Source organism: Pteronotus mesoamericanus, unplaced genomic scaffold (genome assembly GCF_021234165.1).
Source record: "Pteronotus mesoamericanus isolate MK-2021 breed Mesoamerican mustached bat unplaced genomic scaffold, CSHL_Meso_final contig_73, whole genome shotgun sequence".
NCBI classification, from domain to species: domain Eukaryota; kingdom Metazoa; phylum Chordata; class Mammalia; order Chiroptera; family Mormoopidae; genus Pteronotus; species Pteronotus mesoamericanus.
This window is the reverse complement of record NW_026555245.1, coordinates 21338590-21358648: the sequence shown is the minus strand read 5'-3', so window position 1 is coordinate 21358648 and position 20059 is coordinate 21338590. Positions and strand designations below refer to the sequence as shown.

The 20059-nt window shown below is 32.3% G+C and overlaps 1 protein-coding gene across 3 annotated transcripts in view; it reads right to left on the bottom strand.

Annotated features, from left to right (window-relative positions):
* JAK2 (Janus kinase 2) overlaps positions 1-20059 on the bottom strand; it is a 102277-nt gene that overhangs the window by 11854 nt on the left and 70364 nt on the right. For all 3 annotated transcript variants that reach the window (XM_054583087.1, XM_054583086.1, XM_054583088.1), the window contains 12 exons: positions 18453-18610; positions 17556-17667; positions 13840-14026; positions 13068-13195; positions 11687-11821; positions 10528-10615; positions 7510-7637; positions 6596-6734; positions 3817-3968; positions 3517-3667; positions 2648-2784; positions 283-472 (listed from right to left, as the gene is read on the bottom strand). In XM_054583087.1, coding sequence (XP_054439062.1) covers positions 283-472; positions 2648-2784; positions 3517-3667; positions 3817-3968; positions 6596-6734; positions 7510-7637; positions 10528-10615; positions 11687-11821; positions 13068-13195; positions 13840-14026; positions 17556-17667; positions 18453-18610 — 1705 coding nt within the window. The remainder of the gene's footprint in view (positions 1-282; positions 473-2647; positions 2785-3516; positions 3668-3816; positions 3969-6595; positions 6735-7509; positions 7638-10527; positions 10616-11686; positions 11822-13067; positions 13196-13839; positions 14027-17555; positions 17668-18452; positions 18611-20059) is intronic.

Below are 20059 nucleotides of genomic sequence, written 5' to 3'. Positions count from 1 at the left end.
AAAAAATTTTTAAAGAAAATGTAAGCAAACGGGATTTCTTTAAAAATGAAATTCACTTGATAAATTTAAGCAAGAGTGATAGCCACTATCCTCAATGAAGAGAATGATTAACCAACTAGTCAAAGATTTCCTATAGTTATAGCCTGCCATCACCAAGTACCATCTCCAATCTTCTCTCTGGACACTGGTATAAGTCAAGATTTTAAGACAATATATGTTCCTGTTACTAAGAATGCCAAGACATACCTTGAGTTCAAAAATAGATTTCAATGGGCAACATACCAGCACTGTAGCACACTCCCTTGTACTTTACAATGTTGTCATGTTGCAGGGATTTAAGGATTTCAATCTCCCTTTCAAAGTCCCTGAGGTGCTCTTCAGTGCTGTGCTGAAGCTTTTTCACAGCCACCACCTCCCCAGTGTTGTCTTGTAGAGGGTCGTACCGGCACATCTCCACACTCCCAAAATTACCCTGAACAACACAGCACATAAGGATAGAAATCTCAAGTTTTCTACATAAATACTAACAAATTCTGTAATAATTATATAAGCAATTCCAACAACAAGAATTAACAGTCATCTCTAAGCTTACAGTGGGCAACTTTCAGAACAAAAAAAGAAAATAGTGTTTCAACAGGTGGGTAATAAACCTATATATTTAATTTCTTCAAAAAGAATCATAAACAACTTCAAGAAAGCATTTAAACATAAATCATGAACATTAATTATTAAGATGGCCCAACAGGCATGCCAGGGAATTCCTAAATTTCTAACACTAACTTCCAGAAAGAACTCTGCTTCTTCTCATCACACCCTTTGACATCACTGTCAGTGAGCTGGATGGAGTAAGGGTCTATTATGACTGAATGTGTATGTCCCCACAAAAAATTCATGATAAAGTGTTAACCCCCAAAATAAGTGTATTAGGAGACAGGGCCTGTGAAAAAATGATGAAGGATAAATGAAATCATAAGGGTCAGGCTTTATTTTGATAGGGCTGGTGCCTCTATAAGAAGAGAGACACCAGAGCTCTCTATCATATGAGGGCACAGCAAGAAGGTGGCCATGTGAGGCCCAAGACGAAAGCCATTACCAAAACCAAATCCTGCCAGAACCTTAATGTCAGCCTTTCTAGCCACCAGAACTAACAAAAATAAATATCTGATGTTTAAGCCACCAAGGTCATGGTATTTTGTTATGGCAGCCTGAGTAGATTAATACAAAGACTGACTTATTTGCTCAAGAAAGTGAAATTTTAGCCTATGAGGATGTTCTTTCTTTTTTTTTTTTAGGTGAGTTGTTAAAGAGATCTGTTTTCTTTTTATTTAACACACAGAGTTGATAAGTTGATATATAACATTTAAAGTTAACTTTTGGGCATTAGTCAAATTAGTATATTTTGGATACTATTGTTTCTTAAAAAGTAAAAGAATATCGTCCTTGAACCACAAGATTCTAAGTGACTATATTTTCAGTTATATATTTGAAGTCAATTAAAAAGAAAACTTAGACCATATATAAGCTCAAAGTTAAATTTCTAATTACAGAGGCCACATACCAAGGGATGAGATGTCCCTTCTGATATTAGGTTATATAAAGACTATGGTTTCCATCATAGGTGTTTGCACTCAGCTGCCATGCTGTGAGGGAGTCTTATAGAGAGACCCATGTACAGGAGCTTAACGCATATATTCTGAGGTCTCGCAACAGCCGCACGAGTGAGCTTGAGAGTAGATCTTTCCCTCGTCAATCCTTCAGATGTGACTGCCAGGTCTGGCTGACACCCACTAAGTTGCTACCAGAATCCTGACTCACCTAAACTAGGTGATAATAAATGCTGTTTTCAGCTATTAAGTTTTAGGGTAATTTGTTACACAATAATAGACTTTCTTTCTTTTCTTTTTTTGCCATTGCTGCATCACTTGAAACATTCTTGAGAATATTTACTAACAAGGAACAGCAGCAAAGTATTAATATAGCTGAGCCAACACTCAATACAATTCCCAATGTTTAGTTCTGGTAAAGAGGAATCAGAACATTTAGCTTAGATACAAGGCCTAACTGAGGCCTTCATAATATGTCCATACCAAAATCCAATTCGTAAGGTCACATGGTACAGAACCTTATACTAGCAAATTTAGAGGAAGAAAGAGAGCTTACCATTATGATTTGACCTGCTAAGAACTGAGATTTTCCTTGTCTTACTTAAAATATGTAGGCTAAGCATGACTGTGTGACCTTTTTGCAGAAAGAAACTGTCTGCTAGTGAAAACAGTCCAGTCAACAAGTAGACTCTGAACAAGTAGACTCCTTCTCTCTGAGACGACTCAAAAAGGAAGTGAGTAGAAAGCTTTAATTCAATTATTCCTTTCTCTATTTCATAAATAAAGTGCCCTCTACCAAGTAAGCGTCCCATGGTCAAATCAACCAGGGAAATATTGCCTAATTTATCATCTTCTTGAAGATATTCAATGCACATTACAGATTAAAGGTTCTGAGAAGTTCTCAGAACTTCTGACAACTAAATCTTTTTTCTGCAAACACTCCTTAAAAATTTGTGAAATGTGAACTCTAGAGAATCTCTAAATTTTTTTCTAAATAAAATATGCTATGATTATACTATATTTTAAAACTTCTGTCATCTTACCTTGCCAAGCTGCTGCAGAAATTTCAAGTGTCTCTCTTCAAACTGAGTAGGGTCTCTGTCTTCAAAAGCACCAGAAAACCCTAGGGCACCTATCCTCATATTTGGTAACATGTCATTCTCTGTTAAAAGTTCATAATCTGCAGAAATAAAGAATATTACAACCACAAGATGGAAAATACATTTTCTGGCTTAAACTGATATGTATTCAAGCTGACCAAAATAATTAGAATGAGTTAGAAATACTAAATACAAATCAATACAGGGTAACTCTAGTAGTTTAGATTATATTAATGGAAGCCCCTACTCTAAAAGGCTTTCAAGAAAGATTTTTACAAAGGATAAATAATTACTTTACAAAATAGGTAGTTTTAGTATTTATAAAGTAAGAATATATTCTGACTTTTCCTGTGAAAATAGCAAGTAGTATTGAAACAGGAAATACCTGTGGGTCAGACACATGCATATTTAGCTACATATTTTAAAGGAGAGGACAAACAAAAATAAATCTATTTCATGTTTAGAAAACATATTATAAAATATATAAATACTGGTTTAAAAAATTGTTTTTTAAAAACTCAAATAAGACCAATATACTGCTGTAGTATACCACTCATCAAGTGGGAGACTAAAACTGGATAATTGAAGGAGAAAAAGCCTTTTTTAAAGATGGAAAGACTGTTCAATCACAGAGACTAGAAAATGGGTAAAGTAGAAAAAATCTTATGACCATAAGAAGTTAAGAAGTGCTAAAGACATTATAGAACTTACTGGAGGAATTATAAAATTATTAAAGATTTGTTAAATTGTTATTTACAACAAAAATTGAAAGATACCTGGAGAATCAATAAGATTGTTCCATTGATACATACCTGGAGTAAACAAACTGTTTAGATCTCGTATGATGGCTCTGAAAGAAGGTCTAAAATCTGGTTCATAATCCATACAATTATTAATAAGATTTGCTAATTCTGTCCACTTTGGTGCAGGAAGCTGGTGTCTATCTTCATAAAACTGTAGCTTCTACAATTAAAGAACCACACATTGAGAATAAATTGTATAATGCCTTATTGACCTTCTTTTTAACATTAGATGGGCTAAAAATATATAAAATCATGTGAAACATCAAGGATCACAGAACTATTGCAATTCCACAGTCTATAAAAACTTACTCTCTGAGAATCCAAAGCATTCAGGGGCTTATCTCCTCCACTGCAGATTTCCCACAAAGTGGTACCAAAACTCCATTTGTCTATTGCCAAGTTTAAATTTTTAGGATTTTCAATGCATTCAGGTGGTACCCATGGTATTCTCTCCTGAAGAACTTTTAAACAATAGGAATATTGTCTGGTTAAGTAGTTCTCACAAGTAATTCTTTTATATGCAAATAATTTTTAAAGTTACTTGAATAATTATCTACTTTAATATCTCAGCTTTAACAATGACAAAACTGAAATCCATAAAGACAGTAACTTGTCCAAAGTTATACAATTTATTAGTAGCACTAAGAGAATTAGAATCCTCTACAGTAAATCCTGGATCAACTAAACTCTTTCCATTAAATAGTGTCCTTTACCCCTTCCTATTAACATTGCATTCAAAACAATTTTTTTCCATAAAATTTGTCCTAAAATTGCCTCACAATATTTTTTTTGTATTTCTTTACACTGTGTAAGTAGTAAAGGTACATTCTAATATGTTTTAATGATTCAATAGCAGTAGTAGTTCTAATTTGTGGATGAAAAAATAAGAACCTACAGGCAGATGAGTGAATAAATTATACCAAGATATTCTGGGTACAGAATCAATATGTGTAGGTGCCGCTCAAATCATGGAATTTCTCTAGTAAAGTTTCTGTCTTCTTTGATCCCATCAAAAAAATGGTATTCAAAAAAAGAGGGAGCACCTTAACTCCACCTTCTGGTATTCTGGCATAGATAGGTAGGTAGGTAATTAGGTAGGTAAATAGCATATTATTATGTAGGTAAGCAAAATATTATTACTTCAGGGTAAGAAAAATATTATTTTGTATTTTCACCTAAAACTCCTTTGATTTTACATATTGATTTTAACTCACCTGAATATTTTTTGTGTGATATGTGAAATAGGGCTCTGTATTTATTTTATTTCAAGTAATAGTGGTCCACGCACCTTATTTGTTGAATAAGCCTTATTTTCCCCATTGATTTGAAATATCAGTTGAATCATATATTACATTGTTAGAAAGATATATACGTTTGTCTCTAGAATGTTCATTTTATTTCCTTGATCTACTGGATTATTTCTGTGCAGCTGTCATGATTGCTGAGACTTTATAATGGATTTAAATGTTTTAATATTTTATAATGGATCTTGACATTTAAAAAATAAATAAATAAAATCTGCATTAAAAAAAGAAAAATGAAAGGAAGAAGGAACTCCTTCCTTTTGTGACAACATGGATGGAACTGGAGAATATTATGCTAAGTGAAATAAACCAGTCGGTGAAAGACAAATACCATATGATTTCACCTATAAATGAAGTCTATTCAACAAAATAAACTAACGAACAAAATAAACCACAGGCAAGGAAACGTGGAGCTGACTGAAAGTGACCAGAGGGGATGGGGAAGGAAAACAAGAAGGAAAAGGAACTAAACACAGAACATATATGAATGACCCACGGACATGGACAACAGCGTGGGAATTGAACGTGGGAGAGGGGTGTGGGGTGGGATGCGTGAGGGAGGGAAAAGGTAGAGAAACTGAGACAACTTTAATAGAATAAACATGATTTAAAAATAGAAAAAGACAGCCTTAAAAATGATTCCATCCCTTGACCCAGTAGTTGTATTGTAGGTATCTATTCTAAGGAAATAGTCATAAGTACAGCCAAGATTTGCATATTATCATAGTCTGAAAAAAAATAAATAAAATAGAAAATAAAAATAAAGATAAAAGCTGCCCTTCCATACAGAATTGGGGATTAAAAGTGTTTTAAAAAATTATCTTACAGTCCTATGGACCCTTGGAAAGAAGATGCCTACTAAAAAGGGTTCCTGGAGGCTAACTGAACTTAAAATTTGAAAAGCAAGCAAACAAATAAACAAAAAAACCCACCAACAAAAAACAGAGCCTAGCATCCATTTCTATACAGGGGAGGTCTCTCATATAAACTGTACTTTAGGGAGAAGACTGCACTGAACTACTTTCCTCTGCACTGAAATGCCTACCTGCACTGTGTTTCTGCTATCTGAGCCAGCCCTTATAAAGGAGAATGGAATCCTATTTCACCCAATAGGACTAAGGCTTTCCCCATCCAATTGGAGAAGCATAACTCTGACCAATCAGAGTGGCTCTATTCTGGCCAATCGGGAGTGACTTTTGGACCAATCAAACTGGGAAGATTTGGAGTCATCATTTGCATAAAGACAGACCAATCAAGGACCAGGGGGCGGGGACTTCTATCAATATAAGCCAGCTGGCCTCTGGCTCTGGAAGTGCAATTTCCTTTCCACTGAAGACTGAAAAGAGTGTTTCCCTGCCTTCTCACCAGAGCAGACTGGCACAGTGCAAAGTGGACTGGCGCAAAGCACAGCAGATCATCAAGGAGAAGAGCAGAGTTGTCTAGCCAGAGAAGGGCCTGACCCTAGGGCCACCTGTTTTCATAGCCATGTTGTATCACAATTGTCCTGTTTCCTTTTCCACCACACCCCAATTTGGTGATTCCTATTGACATTGAATTAGCACCAGTGACCATCAGTTGACAGTCCATAGTAACAAGCTTATAAGGACAAATGGCAGAGACTTGGATGTAACTATAATTTAATTTAGATTGACAAAAATGGTAGATAAATTTCATTATTAATAAAGAACATGTCAATAAAATGGTTTAAGAAAAATTAACATGTTTTTTATGCAACTCTCCAAGTAAAGCTTAATAAAGTTAAATACAATCCCTGTAGAACTTACTGTCCTTTGGCAAAACTGTAATACTAATGCCAGGATCACTAAGTTTGATGAAAGGAGGATTTCCTGTCTTCCTGTCTTCTTCTCTGATAAGTAGAATATTTTTGGCACACACATTCCCATGAATAAGGGTTTTTTCTTCCTATTAAAGTAAAATATACATACATTCAAATATCAATCCACAAATACACAAGCACTTAACATAACTCAGACTCCAAAATGGACTTAAAGAAGAAAAATAAGAGAGTATTAATAAATAAACATTAATTTGGAGGTATGCTTTGAGATAATAAAAGGAAATTTTATGGCTAACAGTGTGCTTCTTGTTTTACATTTTAAATGACACAATAATCTATGTCCATAATAAAACAAATACATTAAAACTACCCAATGCTACTTTAGTTTCTAAAGCTGTGATTTTATGTAGCATCTATTTCTAGGTGGTAGTTGACAGAAATATTGTTTTGTTCAGCAGCAGAATATAGGTATACCCTGGGGGGCTCGGATCACTGGCTGATTCTGCTTCTCTAGCAATAGTGCTTTCTTATTGGGTACAATTTCTAATTGCCCACAAACACCAAACAATATATATTCTAAGAGGTTTTCTACCATCCATACTTGGCACAACATGTTTCTGCATAATTTTTGGTTAAATTATCTAAACCTAAGTGGAAAACTAGATTGTCTGTTCTTCAGTTCTAAGAGATTGGGAGACAACAAAGCCATTTCTTTTAAAAGTGATTTCACATAAAAAAAAAAAAATGCCTAAAACAATACCTTTCACAAACTAACACAGATTATTTTAAATTACTCAGCATTCATTTACAGATATATTTTTTGTTCCCAGGTCAGGATCCTTTCTACACTGCTTCAGAGATGAAACAAATTTCTGATAAAAGAATATACTAATTACTTACTAGAAAATGCATGGCCCATGCCAACTGTTTAGCCACTTCAAGTTTCCATAATATATTTATAGAAGTTTTATTCTTTTTCAAATATGTATCTAGTGATCCAAATTTTACAAACTCCTGAACCAGAATATCTGCATAAAAATATAATAATAATAAGGCTCAAGTATATATACAATAAGATATATAATTTTAAACTTTTATAAATATATTTATAGTTATATGAGGATATTATAAAAAAAAATTTAACTACATAAAATTCACTAATATTAAAAAAGATTTGGTTTATTTACTTATTGTTAGAGATGGGAAAAAGGGGAGAAAGAGAGAGAGAGAAACATTAATGTGTGAGAGAAACATCGATTGCTTGCCTCTTGCATGCCCCAAACTGAGGAACTGGCCCACAACCGAGACATGTGCCCTGACTAGGAATAGGAAGTTAGTTTGTTCACAACAGTAAAAGGTAGGAATCTAAATCACTATATCTATAATATTGTAAGTTATTTATTACATATAGTAGCATAATATATAACATAATACATATATCATGTTATATAATATGTACAATATATGTATTATATATACATAAATATTATATAATATATAGCATTATTATATACACATTTTTATATACACACATATGTAAAATATTACTTCAGTATACCTCTATGTGTCAGTACTACATTATGGCTGCTTTTTTAAAACAAATGAAAATTTCTCATTTTGTTGTCTATTCTATTGGAGACATAAAGGGTAATTTGAGTTTGAACTGCATCCATTCTTTTAATTTATGTTGTAAAAAATGAGTATTTTGCATTGCTTTATCTTTAAAACTATTTTTAAAAATTACTATTAAGATATACAGAGTCCGGCAGAAGCAGTGCCTGCTTAAGTGTGGTTTGTAGAGTAATAATACGGGTGTAATAATTTATAGTTTTAATTTGAATATTTCACCTAAAATGTCATATAGTGTGCTTGAATGTGATATTGTTATGTTACAGAATTACATGCTTATGATTTTGTAGTAAAAGATTTTTAATAAAACAGAGGCGTTATTTGTGCCAGACCCTATATTTTCCCAGAGAAACAAACATTTACTCTTAAAAACAGTACTGACTGCCTTTAAAGCATAATAAAAATTCTCAACCCTGTTAGTATTTAACAAGTTCCTAAAAGCCAAGGCTGTTCCTATAAAAAGCATATTATTTAATAAAATAATTAACTGAGTTTAGGGTTTATTTATATTTATCCAGTAATAATTTGTAATAGAGTAAGTTCAAGTTCTTGATTTCAAATTTGAATTTATTGGGGTCATTTTGTTTCTAAAGCATAGTATTGTTTTTAAAATTACAAAATGGGAAATTAAGATACAAAATCAAAAACATAAAAATTGAAGTAAAATTTTTAAACATGGTGTCATGATATATATTTTTAAAGAAATTCTGACAGACTTTACACTGTATTCCATATTAGTTCTTGGTCCAGTAAGTTTTTAAGTGCCTATACTTCATACATGCCTCTGTTTCATATATTTGCTTTATAATGCATATTGTAGAACTAATCTTGAATTGTGATTCTGATTGACTTAATATTAAAATTACTTAGTTTTAATTTGGTATATATAACAACTGTTAGTTACGAAAGTTGCCTTTGGACCTTGCTGGGTGACAAAAACAAATTAAAGTTTTGCTACCTGTAGTTAATTAGATGAACAATCCACATGCCAATAATTAAGTATTGACCAATGTTAGCCTAATAAATTTAATTTTAAAAAAAGATTGCCTTTAGGTAAATTTGTCAGAGAAAGTGTCAAAAAAAAAACCCCAAAACCCAAAAGATCTAGGAGTTACAATGAACAGGACCTTAATCAAACTTCTTTATGTGGCACTTAAGATCTACTATGCTTCATAGATGCTACAGATTGTCATATGTCCCCTTATTTTATGTCATAAAAGAAAAAAATTATCAATTAAACTGACATACCATCAATTATATAAAACCTCAATTTCAGATATTCTTAAATGTGAAAAAAGTACATCACAGAATCAAAGAAGTATAAAAGCAACTGGAAGAATTTAAATTATATGCTCTAAGTATATTCTTCTTTTCTCCCAAAATGAAAAATTACAAGAAGAATCAATAAATAAGAGATAAATATAGAACCGCTCTAGTTGGCAATCAGTGAGCAGAATTCTCCACTGCTGCATTTAGATTTACTCTTCTTTTATTAAATCCCTAAGATACCCGAGGAACTTCCAGCAAACAGATTTGAAAACCACCAACCTTTGAAAAGACTATCAATTTTCAAATATTTGAGGCAATGTTATATAAGTATGGATACATATCTAATTCACATTACTAATGGAAAATGGGGAATTACATAGGAATTCTCTGAATGTAAACTTTACTGTTTTTATGAACAGTCTAAATTTAGATATAGAATATACGAACTATTAACATCCAACCATTTCAGTTAAGTTTCATCAAGCATCATTTTACAATTTATATGCTTTGTCTTTGTAGATCCAAATAAATTGGTACTGTACTGAAACAGTTAGTCCAATGTTAAGTTAAGCTATACATAATCTACAAGGTTGGGCAAAAAGTAGGTTTACAGTTGTTCATATGGAAAATAATACAATAATTAATAAATGATAATACAGGAATAAATTCTGTGTTTTGCGTACTCACAACTGTAAACCTACTTTTGCCCCACCCTGTATATTATTATGGTAAAAGATTAGTAAACATTGTTTACTATAATGCTCTACTGTTTTAGCATTTTAACACGAGACATGTTAATTATTTTCTACATTTGAATTTCATTCATTGTTTTTCTTTTTTAGAAGACCTTACTGAACAGTTCTACAATGTTTTGGGTTTCAATAATATTTAGTTCCTGTTAATTATGGTTTATACTGACACCCCTAACTATAATCCTGAAATTGAATTTTCTATATAAACAAAAATGGATGTACTGAGAAAGTCATAACATTAGCATAAGGAAGCCAAAGATTTACTTACTCTCCTCTCCACAGACACATACTCCATAATTTAAAACCAGATGCTTGTGAGAAAGCTGGCTCATCATGCTTGCTGCTTCAAAGAAAGACTAAGGAAAAGAAAACCATGGAAAAGAATTATTGTTTGTGTCTGTAAGTATTGACAGTTCACAAAGCTAAGAGAAACGCACTTTCCTGTTCTCCTCAAAACTATGTAAATAAAGCTACAATATACTTTGGTCCCCTTACATTGTCTTGCAATTGCCATCAACCTTAATGCAAAGTTCATTCTGAGGAAACCCCTCAATAAGGCTGTAATAAGCAGATAACAATGAGAGAGAGAGGGAGCAATAGTGGGACAGAACAGCATGAATAATGGAAGATTAAAGGGCTTAGACCAATGGGACCCAGAGTACAAGACAGGTACAAACAGAGGTAGACACCAGAGACAGTAATATGGGACTGAAATAAATGGATGAGAGCTTCAGATTACTCTTCCTGAGGAATTAAAAATGATCCCTATGCAGATAAAATATTATGGCAACTACGCCGAGAGATTAGCATGGTATTTACATCACTCTAACTCAACTAAACTTTGACTAGAACTTCTTGCTATGGTTGTTGAGGATCACATTCACCAACACTGGTGTTCTGGATTAGGACACCTCTTCGACTTACATGTTTCATATCATTTTCCACTAGCATCCTTTAAGAAATTTTAAGTATTATAATTGTTTGGTGATGCCTTGCTATGCTAAGGACTCTGGCAAATGGAAGTTGGATTTCTGTGGGCCAGTATCTCTGGAATTCATATTTCAACTAACATGTTCCTTAGTACAAGGAACTCTTTTTTCAAAAAACAGTAGATGATATTGTGGAGAAAACTTGTGGAACACATAAAGCTCTGGCAACCAAGTTTGAAAACCACTGCCTTAGTATATGAAGAGACATAATAATACCCATAACACAATGCTAAAAGCAATTAGTCTGGAAATGTTATTTTAAAAAAATATTCTATCATTTTCTACAGCCACACCAAAAGGCATCCTCTGAAATTCCTTGATATATATGCTTTTTAAAGTTACAATTTTGAAAAACTACAAGCACTAATGTGTTGTGTACATATGAACCACATCTTTAAAAATCATAAACTACCTGAACTACTCAAAAAACATACACACCTCTGAATAGTTTCTATGTGCTTTATCCAAAACTTTTAAAAGAACTTCTGTTTCATGAAGTTGACCGTAGTCTCCTATTTCTCTTCTTACACCTTTAAAAATTTTTGTAAAAGTGCCTTGGCCAAGGCTTTCGTTCTTTAAAAGAAAGGGAAGAAAAGAATGAGTAAACATGGGTAAAGATGTGAGAATTAGGAAATATGTTCAATGACAAAGAGTTAAAAAAAATTCATTAGCAAATATTTCTCTTACAAACTAAACCCAGATTTAAGAGTTCAAATTAAGTATATTTTGTTTCCTTACACACTAATAGAAGACAAGAAAACAGGGATTAATAAATAAAGTATATTTGGGCTTCACCTGGTTCTTAAACCCCCTGAATTAGCTATAATCATCACTTATTTATAGAGTCAGTGTTGATCTACATTTATTTAGATGTGAATATTTTTTAATTGCCTGTCCTAATAGTAGAGTAGAAAGGCAGCACAAGCCTGGGCTGATGCGGCTCAGTGAATTGAGTGCTGTCCTGCAAACCAAAGAGTCGCTGGTTCAATTTCCAGTCAGGGTACATGCCTGGGTTGCAGGCCAGGTCCCCATTAGGGAGCACCAGAGAGGCAACCACACATTGATGTTTCTTTCCCTTTCTTTCTCCCTCCCTTCCCCTCTCTAAAATTAAATAAATTCTTTTTTTTTTTTAAAGAGAAATCCAAATTAAAAGCTTATGATTACAAATTCTCAGGGCAGACTTTTTTTCCTAACTAAGAGCCTAATTAAAACAGACAGCACTGCTCCTGTTGCTAGTGGGTGAATTTTTCACAGTCCACATGTCATTTTACTGAGAATGTATCTACTTGAAGGCCCTGCCTTTATTCAGAGACAGCTTCACTTTTAACTCCTGGTCTTGTGTAGGCCCCAGAGGCCCCAAGACTTGGCCCTACTTTTATATCTTAATCCCCTTGATTTTTGAGACTAATTCCAAACCCCAACATTATTTTATAGCCAAAACATGAGCTCTTATATACTACTTTGCTTTCAGTTTCTTCTTTATTTTTAGCACCTTGAATTTCCCTTATTTTCTCAACATGATCATTAAGAAATAGGTCTTTTGTACAAGAAAATTTTTAATTTTTAATTTAAGATTTCTAAAGAAATTTATGAAATCCTGAAAAGAAAATACAGTTCCTTTCTTAAAATAATTTTACTAATTTCTAACTCAAGTTTGGTATCACATTTTCACAAGAAATAAAAATATTTACACAGCAATAAAAGTTTAACAATATAGATTATAATAAAATAGTTCCAAATGTCACATGAATATAAGTGGGAAGTAGTTCTTATTTTAAAAGGACAAAAAAAAGACAATAATCAGTATACAACAACTTACAAATATCAAATCTTCATTTCTGATTTTGTGAAACACCATTTGGTTCACATTATTATGCCTCAGTAATGTTGGTGAGGTTGGCACATCAGAAACACCATTGGTTCTGAAGACTAGAAGGTTTGATTTATCTTTAAAAGAAAAAAGAAATAATGAAAAACATACATAATCAAAACACACTAAGGAAATAACTGCTCCAAAGGGGTGCAATAAAATGTGTTCTAAATATAAGAAATGCTTAACAACTATTTTTTTCATAGAAAATAATTTTAGTATTTTATTCATTAAATTTTAATGTACTCTAACCAGATATTTCAAATATTAAAAATTATAATAACTTCCTTAACCAATATAATTTTTCAGAAATTTTAATAATTTTTTAAAAATCCTATTATTTCAAGACATTTCCAACCTTACCATTTTGGTTTAGAAATTGAAATTATAAGAGGATGTAAATTTTTACTTAGAACCACAAACAGGAACTTTGTAGTGGGGCTTTTCTTTCACTTCAATAAATAGTGGCTGGTTTATATCCAGCAACTATTACTTTTAAATAGCATTTTAGAATTATGGAACTTCCCATCACTTCTAGACAACCCAAACCAAAATGAACAATCCTATTTGAGGATGTATGTATAAAGAATGAGACAAAATTAGTCTGTTGTTTGGAGTTGCTTCTTTCATATTTTTTTAAAATCAATATTCTGAAGATATCACTCACTTCATATATAAGCCATGACCTATTATTTTAAAAATAACTGGAAAATTATTTTACCTTTTGGCTTTGGGGGACAGCATTTTGTAAACTGGAAAATTATATTGTCTGAGCGAACAGTTTCCATCTGGTAACAATTCAAAAGATCTTTAAGATTATTGAAGTTCTTCTTAGTCCCACTGAGGTTGTATTCTCCATTCTCATTTTTTGTAATCAAACAGTGTTTATATTCAATGACATTTTCTCGCTATATAAGTTTAATTATAAAAGAGGGAGGAAAAATTAAAATGTATATCATGGTGATTATTGTGACAAAACAGATTCCACAAAAATAACCAACAAAATATTTGGACATTCAAATTGTGAATCCTTATGTAGGACCAGTTTAGGGTTATAGAGGTGCTTGGTTCCTCAAAAAGGAATATATTGCATAGCATGTATAAACAACTAAATATGGGTTGGCCAAAAAAGTTTGTTAAGTTTTTTTCCATAAAATGGCTCAAGAAGTGCTTAGTTGTCTTTAATTTCATTCAAAACAATTTTGTTAGATTGCATTGTGACAGCTGTTACATTAACATGCATATTTTAAAAAAACTTATCGAGGGACTTCTGGCCGAGATGATAGCATAGGTAAACACGGATCATCTCCTGGCACAACCACATCAAAATAACAACTAAATTATGAAACACCATCACTCAGAACCAGCATAAATCCAGTAGAATGGAAGTCTAACTACGGAATTAAAGAAACCACATCCCTCCAGACTGGAAGGAGGGGCGGAGACACAGAATTACCTAATGCATAGAAACAAACACAGGGAGACTGACAAAATGAAGAGACAAAGAAACATGGCCCAAATGGAAGAACAGATAAAAATTCCAGAAAAAGAGCTAAACTAAATGGAGATATGCAATCTATCAGATCCAGAGTTCAAAATACTACTTAAGGAACTTAGTGAGGGCCTCAACAGCATAAAAAAACTCAGTCAGAAACAAAGGATACATTAATTGAAATAAAGAACAATTTACAGGGAAACAACAGTAGAGTGGATGAAGCCAAGAATCAAATCAATCATATGGAACATAAGGAAGCAAAAAACAACCAATGAGAAAAACACAAGAAAAAGGAACCCCTCCAAAATGAGGGTAGTATAAACAGCCTCTGCGACAACTTCAAGCACTCCAACTTTCACATCATAGGGTTACCAGAAGGAAAAGAGAAAGAGCAAGAAATTGGAAACCTATTTGAAAAAAAAAATGAAAGAAAACTTCCCTTTATGGTGAAGGGAATAGACATGCAAGTCCAGAAAGCACAGACAGTCCCTAAGAAGATGGATGCAAAGAGGCCCATTCCAAGACACATCAAAATTAAAATGCCAAAGGTTAAAGATAAAGGGAGAATCTTAAAAGCAGCAAGAGAAAAGGAGTTAGTTACCTACAGGGGCGTCCCCATAAGACTGTCAGCGGATTTCTCAAAAGAAACTTTGCAGGCTAGAAGAGATTGGCAAGAAATATTCAAAGTCATGAAAGCAAGGACCTATAGCCAAGATTGCTCTAACCAGCAAAGCTATTATTTATCATTGAAGGCCAGTTAAAGAGTTCCCAAACAAGAAAAAAACTAAGAGTTCATCATCACCAAACCATTATTATATGAAATGTTAAAGGGACTTATTTAAGAAAAATATCAAAACTATGAACAGTAAAATGGCAGTAAACAAATACCTGTCCCCAATTGAATCTAAAAAACAAACTATGCAAACAAGAACAGAGACAGAATCATGGATATGAAGAGCATTTAGATGGTTGCCAGATCAGAAGGGGGTGTTGGGGAATGTTTAAAGAGATGAAGGGATTAAGAAGTACCAACAGGTAGTTACAGAACAGCCATGGGGATATAAAGCACAGTATAGAAAATGGAGCAGCCAAAGAACTTATACATGTGACCCATGGACATGAACAATGATGTGGTGACTGGCTGAGGGAGAAGGGGTTGCTGAGTGGTGGGGGGCAAAGGGGAGGAAATTGGGACAACTATAATAGCATAATCAATAAAATATAATTTTTTAAAAAGTGTCAAAGTTGGTGAATTTGTGCAGCCATTTTAATATTAAAGATGGAAGAAGATATGTAACATTTTCAGCATATTATGCTTTATTATTTCAAGAAAGGTAAAAACATAACTGAAATGCAAAGAAAGATTTATGCAGTGTATGGAGAAGTGACTGTGACTTCTGTGACTGACCAAATGTGTCAAAAGTGGTTTGTGAAGTTTCTTAGTACTACTGACATTTTGGCCAAATAATCCTTGGTGTGGGGCTGTCCTATGCATTGGAAGATGTTTAGCAGCACCCCTGGCCTCTACTAGAAGCCAACAGGATGAGATAGCCGACATACTCAAAATATCCAAATCAACAAAGTTAGTGGTGAAAATGAAAAATGTGTATTTTATTTTATGGAAAAAACTAAACAGACATTTTGGCTAACCCAATACTTGAAAGTCAATCTCAAGTACTTCCTATACCAAAAGATCTTTCTTAGTAACTGTAACCCTTCCTGTTATTGTTATTTGTATATACTGAATAATTACAATGCTCTTTTTAGTATTTTTTGGCATACTTTCTTATTTTTTCTAAAAGATAAATTTCTTGAAACTGGGCTATGTATCGTACACTCCCTAATATATAACAATATGGTCATTTTGATTTGATAATTGAATATCTGAACTGCTATAATTATAGTAAGAAAATACTCTACAGAGTATTTCACAACACTGAAGTTATGGAGGAACCTACCTTCTGTTTTTATGGACAATTAACCCACCTTACGTATGCTAAATATAAGGTGGTTGTTTTTTATCAAACTGAATGGTAAAATAACTGAATGGTAAAATCGTTACTTTCTCAATTTTTAAAAAATGAGATAAATTTTGGAAACTGATATAAAGTTTCTCAAGATTTATATCATGAAACTGCCTTATAAGTGATAGTATCTTTTTAGATAATTTTGGACAGTGACCAATCTCAGATGACATCCAATATAATCTATATTAACAGTGAGGTTTCATTGTAGTTTTATGCATAAAACATGCACTGTACCCTGGCCAGTGTGGCTCAGTTGGTTGGAGCATTGTCCCATAAACTGAAATGTCCATGGGTTCAATTCCTGGTCAGGGCACATATCTAGGTTGCAGGTTAAGTTCCTAGTTGGTGATCAACTGATGTTCTCTCCCTTTCTCTCTCTCTCCCTCCTTTCTGCTGTCTCTAAAATCAATGAGTCCTCGGGTGAGGATTAAAAACACACACACACACACACACACTGTAGATCATTATTCTTCATAATGAAAAACCACTAGTTAAAGGTAAAAACATTTGTTTCTTTATTATTGCCCTATTTCACTCTAATCCTGTAACCATTACTAGAAAAAGGAAAGTTTACTTCTGATTTATTTTGTTCCACATGTTTTGGTGAAAATTTCCATTTTTATGCAAAAAGAGACTTTAAGAGATTTGATGCAATTTGACATACTTGTGACACCCAAACATCTATATAAAAGACAGAACGACATTATAAAACATTTTATATTTTTATATAAATCCTAGGAATTATATTTTGTTTATTACATATGCAGAATCCCTGAGGTAAATGAAACATTATTATGCTAGTTATATCCAAAGCTATAATTCAGAGTACTAAAAGGAAATATGGTAGATAAACATGAGGGGGAAATTATATGGACTGAATAAAGATGTTACCATCAATTAATTTGACATACTAACCTCAACAGCAAAAGTCAAAAAATATTTATTAAACTCCTTAGGACTGCATCGAAGTACATAAAGTCCAGTCTGATTACCTGCTTTCTTCAGTTTATTTATGGCAAAATCCATTCTAAAGGTAAAGAAGTAACATGAATGATAACACAGCAAAGTGCCATCCAAAAGATTCAAAGTCAAATCTAAAACTCAGAATTTTTAGAAGTCTCCTCTACTTTATAAGTTTATCAATAATTGTGTAATGAAAAATAATAAAAATTCAAACCAATTCAAGGGCGATTATACTGCTTTAAAAACAAATAAAAGGACACACAAAATCACAAAGAACAAGTCATTCATTTGAATTTTTTGCCTTCTGATGACAAACTTAGTATTTTTAAAACCACATGCACTCTCATAAAATTTAAGTATGCAAACATCGTATCATAAAACACCTATGTCTCTTCTACCATAGCAATTTCTAATATAAAGAGTTATTTTAATATTTAATATAATACCAAAGTCTAGCACAAGACCCATGACAAGTAACAAAGACTATTGATTTTTAAAATTTACTATATGTTTTATTGAAGCTGTACATCTTGAAAGAAAGGTCAAAATGTAATCTACATGAAAAAATCATTTTTGTTTCACTTATCATTATAACACACCTACGCAAGTAAATGTGAAATTCATACAAGTTAGAAGTATTGTAGATTCAGATACAGGTGATAAATTATATCCTAAATAATTCTAATTATTATTTAATGTGATTGTAAATAGACTTTTATTATAATAAAACAATTTCAGCTAAGATATTCTTTTCTAAACTCCTAAATCTATACACATTACTTTGTTGTAAGAAATCTTCTTTGTAAATATCTCATTTAAAAAATTACTTCTGAAGTCTGTATTACTCACGAAATTGGGCCATGACAGTTGCTTTGTATATTTTCAAGCACCATTGGAGATGCCACTTCTTTACAGAGGTAATGATGTGCATCTGCAGTTAATCTATAATATCCATCAATTAATGACACAAAAGACAAAGCTTCTCTTAATGAGCTAAGTTCAATTTCCTAAGCAGAGAAAAGAAAAAGAAATAGTAAGAATCATTTAAAATGTCAACTGCAGCTACATATTGCAAATTCTCTCCACTCCATGTTGTTACATTGATTCTCCTAACTTAATTTCCTTCTAAATTGCTCAAATGTCTTTTATGTTCCAGTCTGAATTATACATTTCTCTGTTTAATATTTAAGACCCTCTTGAATATGGGCTTATCGTGCCAGTTACGGTTCACTGTGCATCCATAATTTTACTATATATTCTAGTACCTCTATTAGAAAAATGTGCCAGTTATCTCAAATAGAAATCTCTCTAATCTGATATAAAAGTTGATATGAATTACAAATGATGGGCATTCATTTTTACATGCCAAATATACAGGTGATAAATTATATCCTAATTCTAATTATTATTTAATCTATAAATAGACTTTCATTACAAAAAACAACTTCAGATAAGATTGTTTTTACTGGTAAGTTAAAGCATTCATGCTATAAACTAAAATGTATATAGTATAAACTAAATTCATACATAGTTATTCTATATCATACATACACATGTAAACATATAATTAGTCTAAAATATAGCATCTTATTAAAAGGAAAACACTGAAGCAACTTATCCTAAAATCAGCAGTAAGAAAGCCTACTATTTAATGGTGTATCATAGTGTATTATACTAACATTATGAAGCCATAGATAGCAAATATAATAGAGAAATTGGAAACAAGGAGGTAAACTACCTCTATTTGGAAAATATATGATTGTATACTCAGGGAACCCAAAAGAAAACTATAAAACTACTACAAAAGTGAAATAATTTATTAAGATTGCAGGATGTAGAAATCAGTATCTTTCACACATAAAAAATAGTCAATTACATTATATAACAAAAAGTATAGCCCCATGTATAATAGCAACAAAAAAGTAGTAAGTAGAATTAAAATTAACCAAAAAATGTACATAATAATTTTTAGAAAAACTTCAACTACTCATGTGAGATACAACTTTTTACTTGACTATATAGAAGATTTACCATGTTCTTGAATAGAAAAACTCAACATCATAAAGATGTAAAAATCCTCCCTAAAGTAATTTTCTAGTTTTTCACAATCCCTAATATAAAAATCTCAGCAGGCACTGGAGGATGTTCCCAGAAAAACAAGGCACATATTAAGTTCAGAAAACCAGAGATCCAACTTAGAGAGACAAGAAGATAATATCCATGAAACACTTATCAAGCTCTTTCTATACTAGGCCCTAGAGGGAATGAAACACATACACACTAAATGATCCTTACCTTCAAGAAGCTCATAGTCTAATAAGGAGTAGCTATACAGTATTAATCATATTTTTATCTAAGAACAGGAAAGCATGCTGACTAAAATGAGTTTCAAATTAGTTATAATTTTGGTAATATAAACTTGAAATGGCCAGAAAGGTACATATAGACACTTAAGT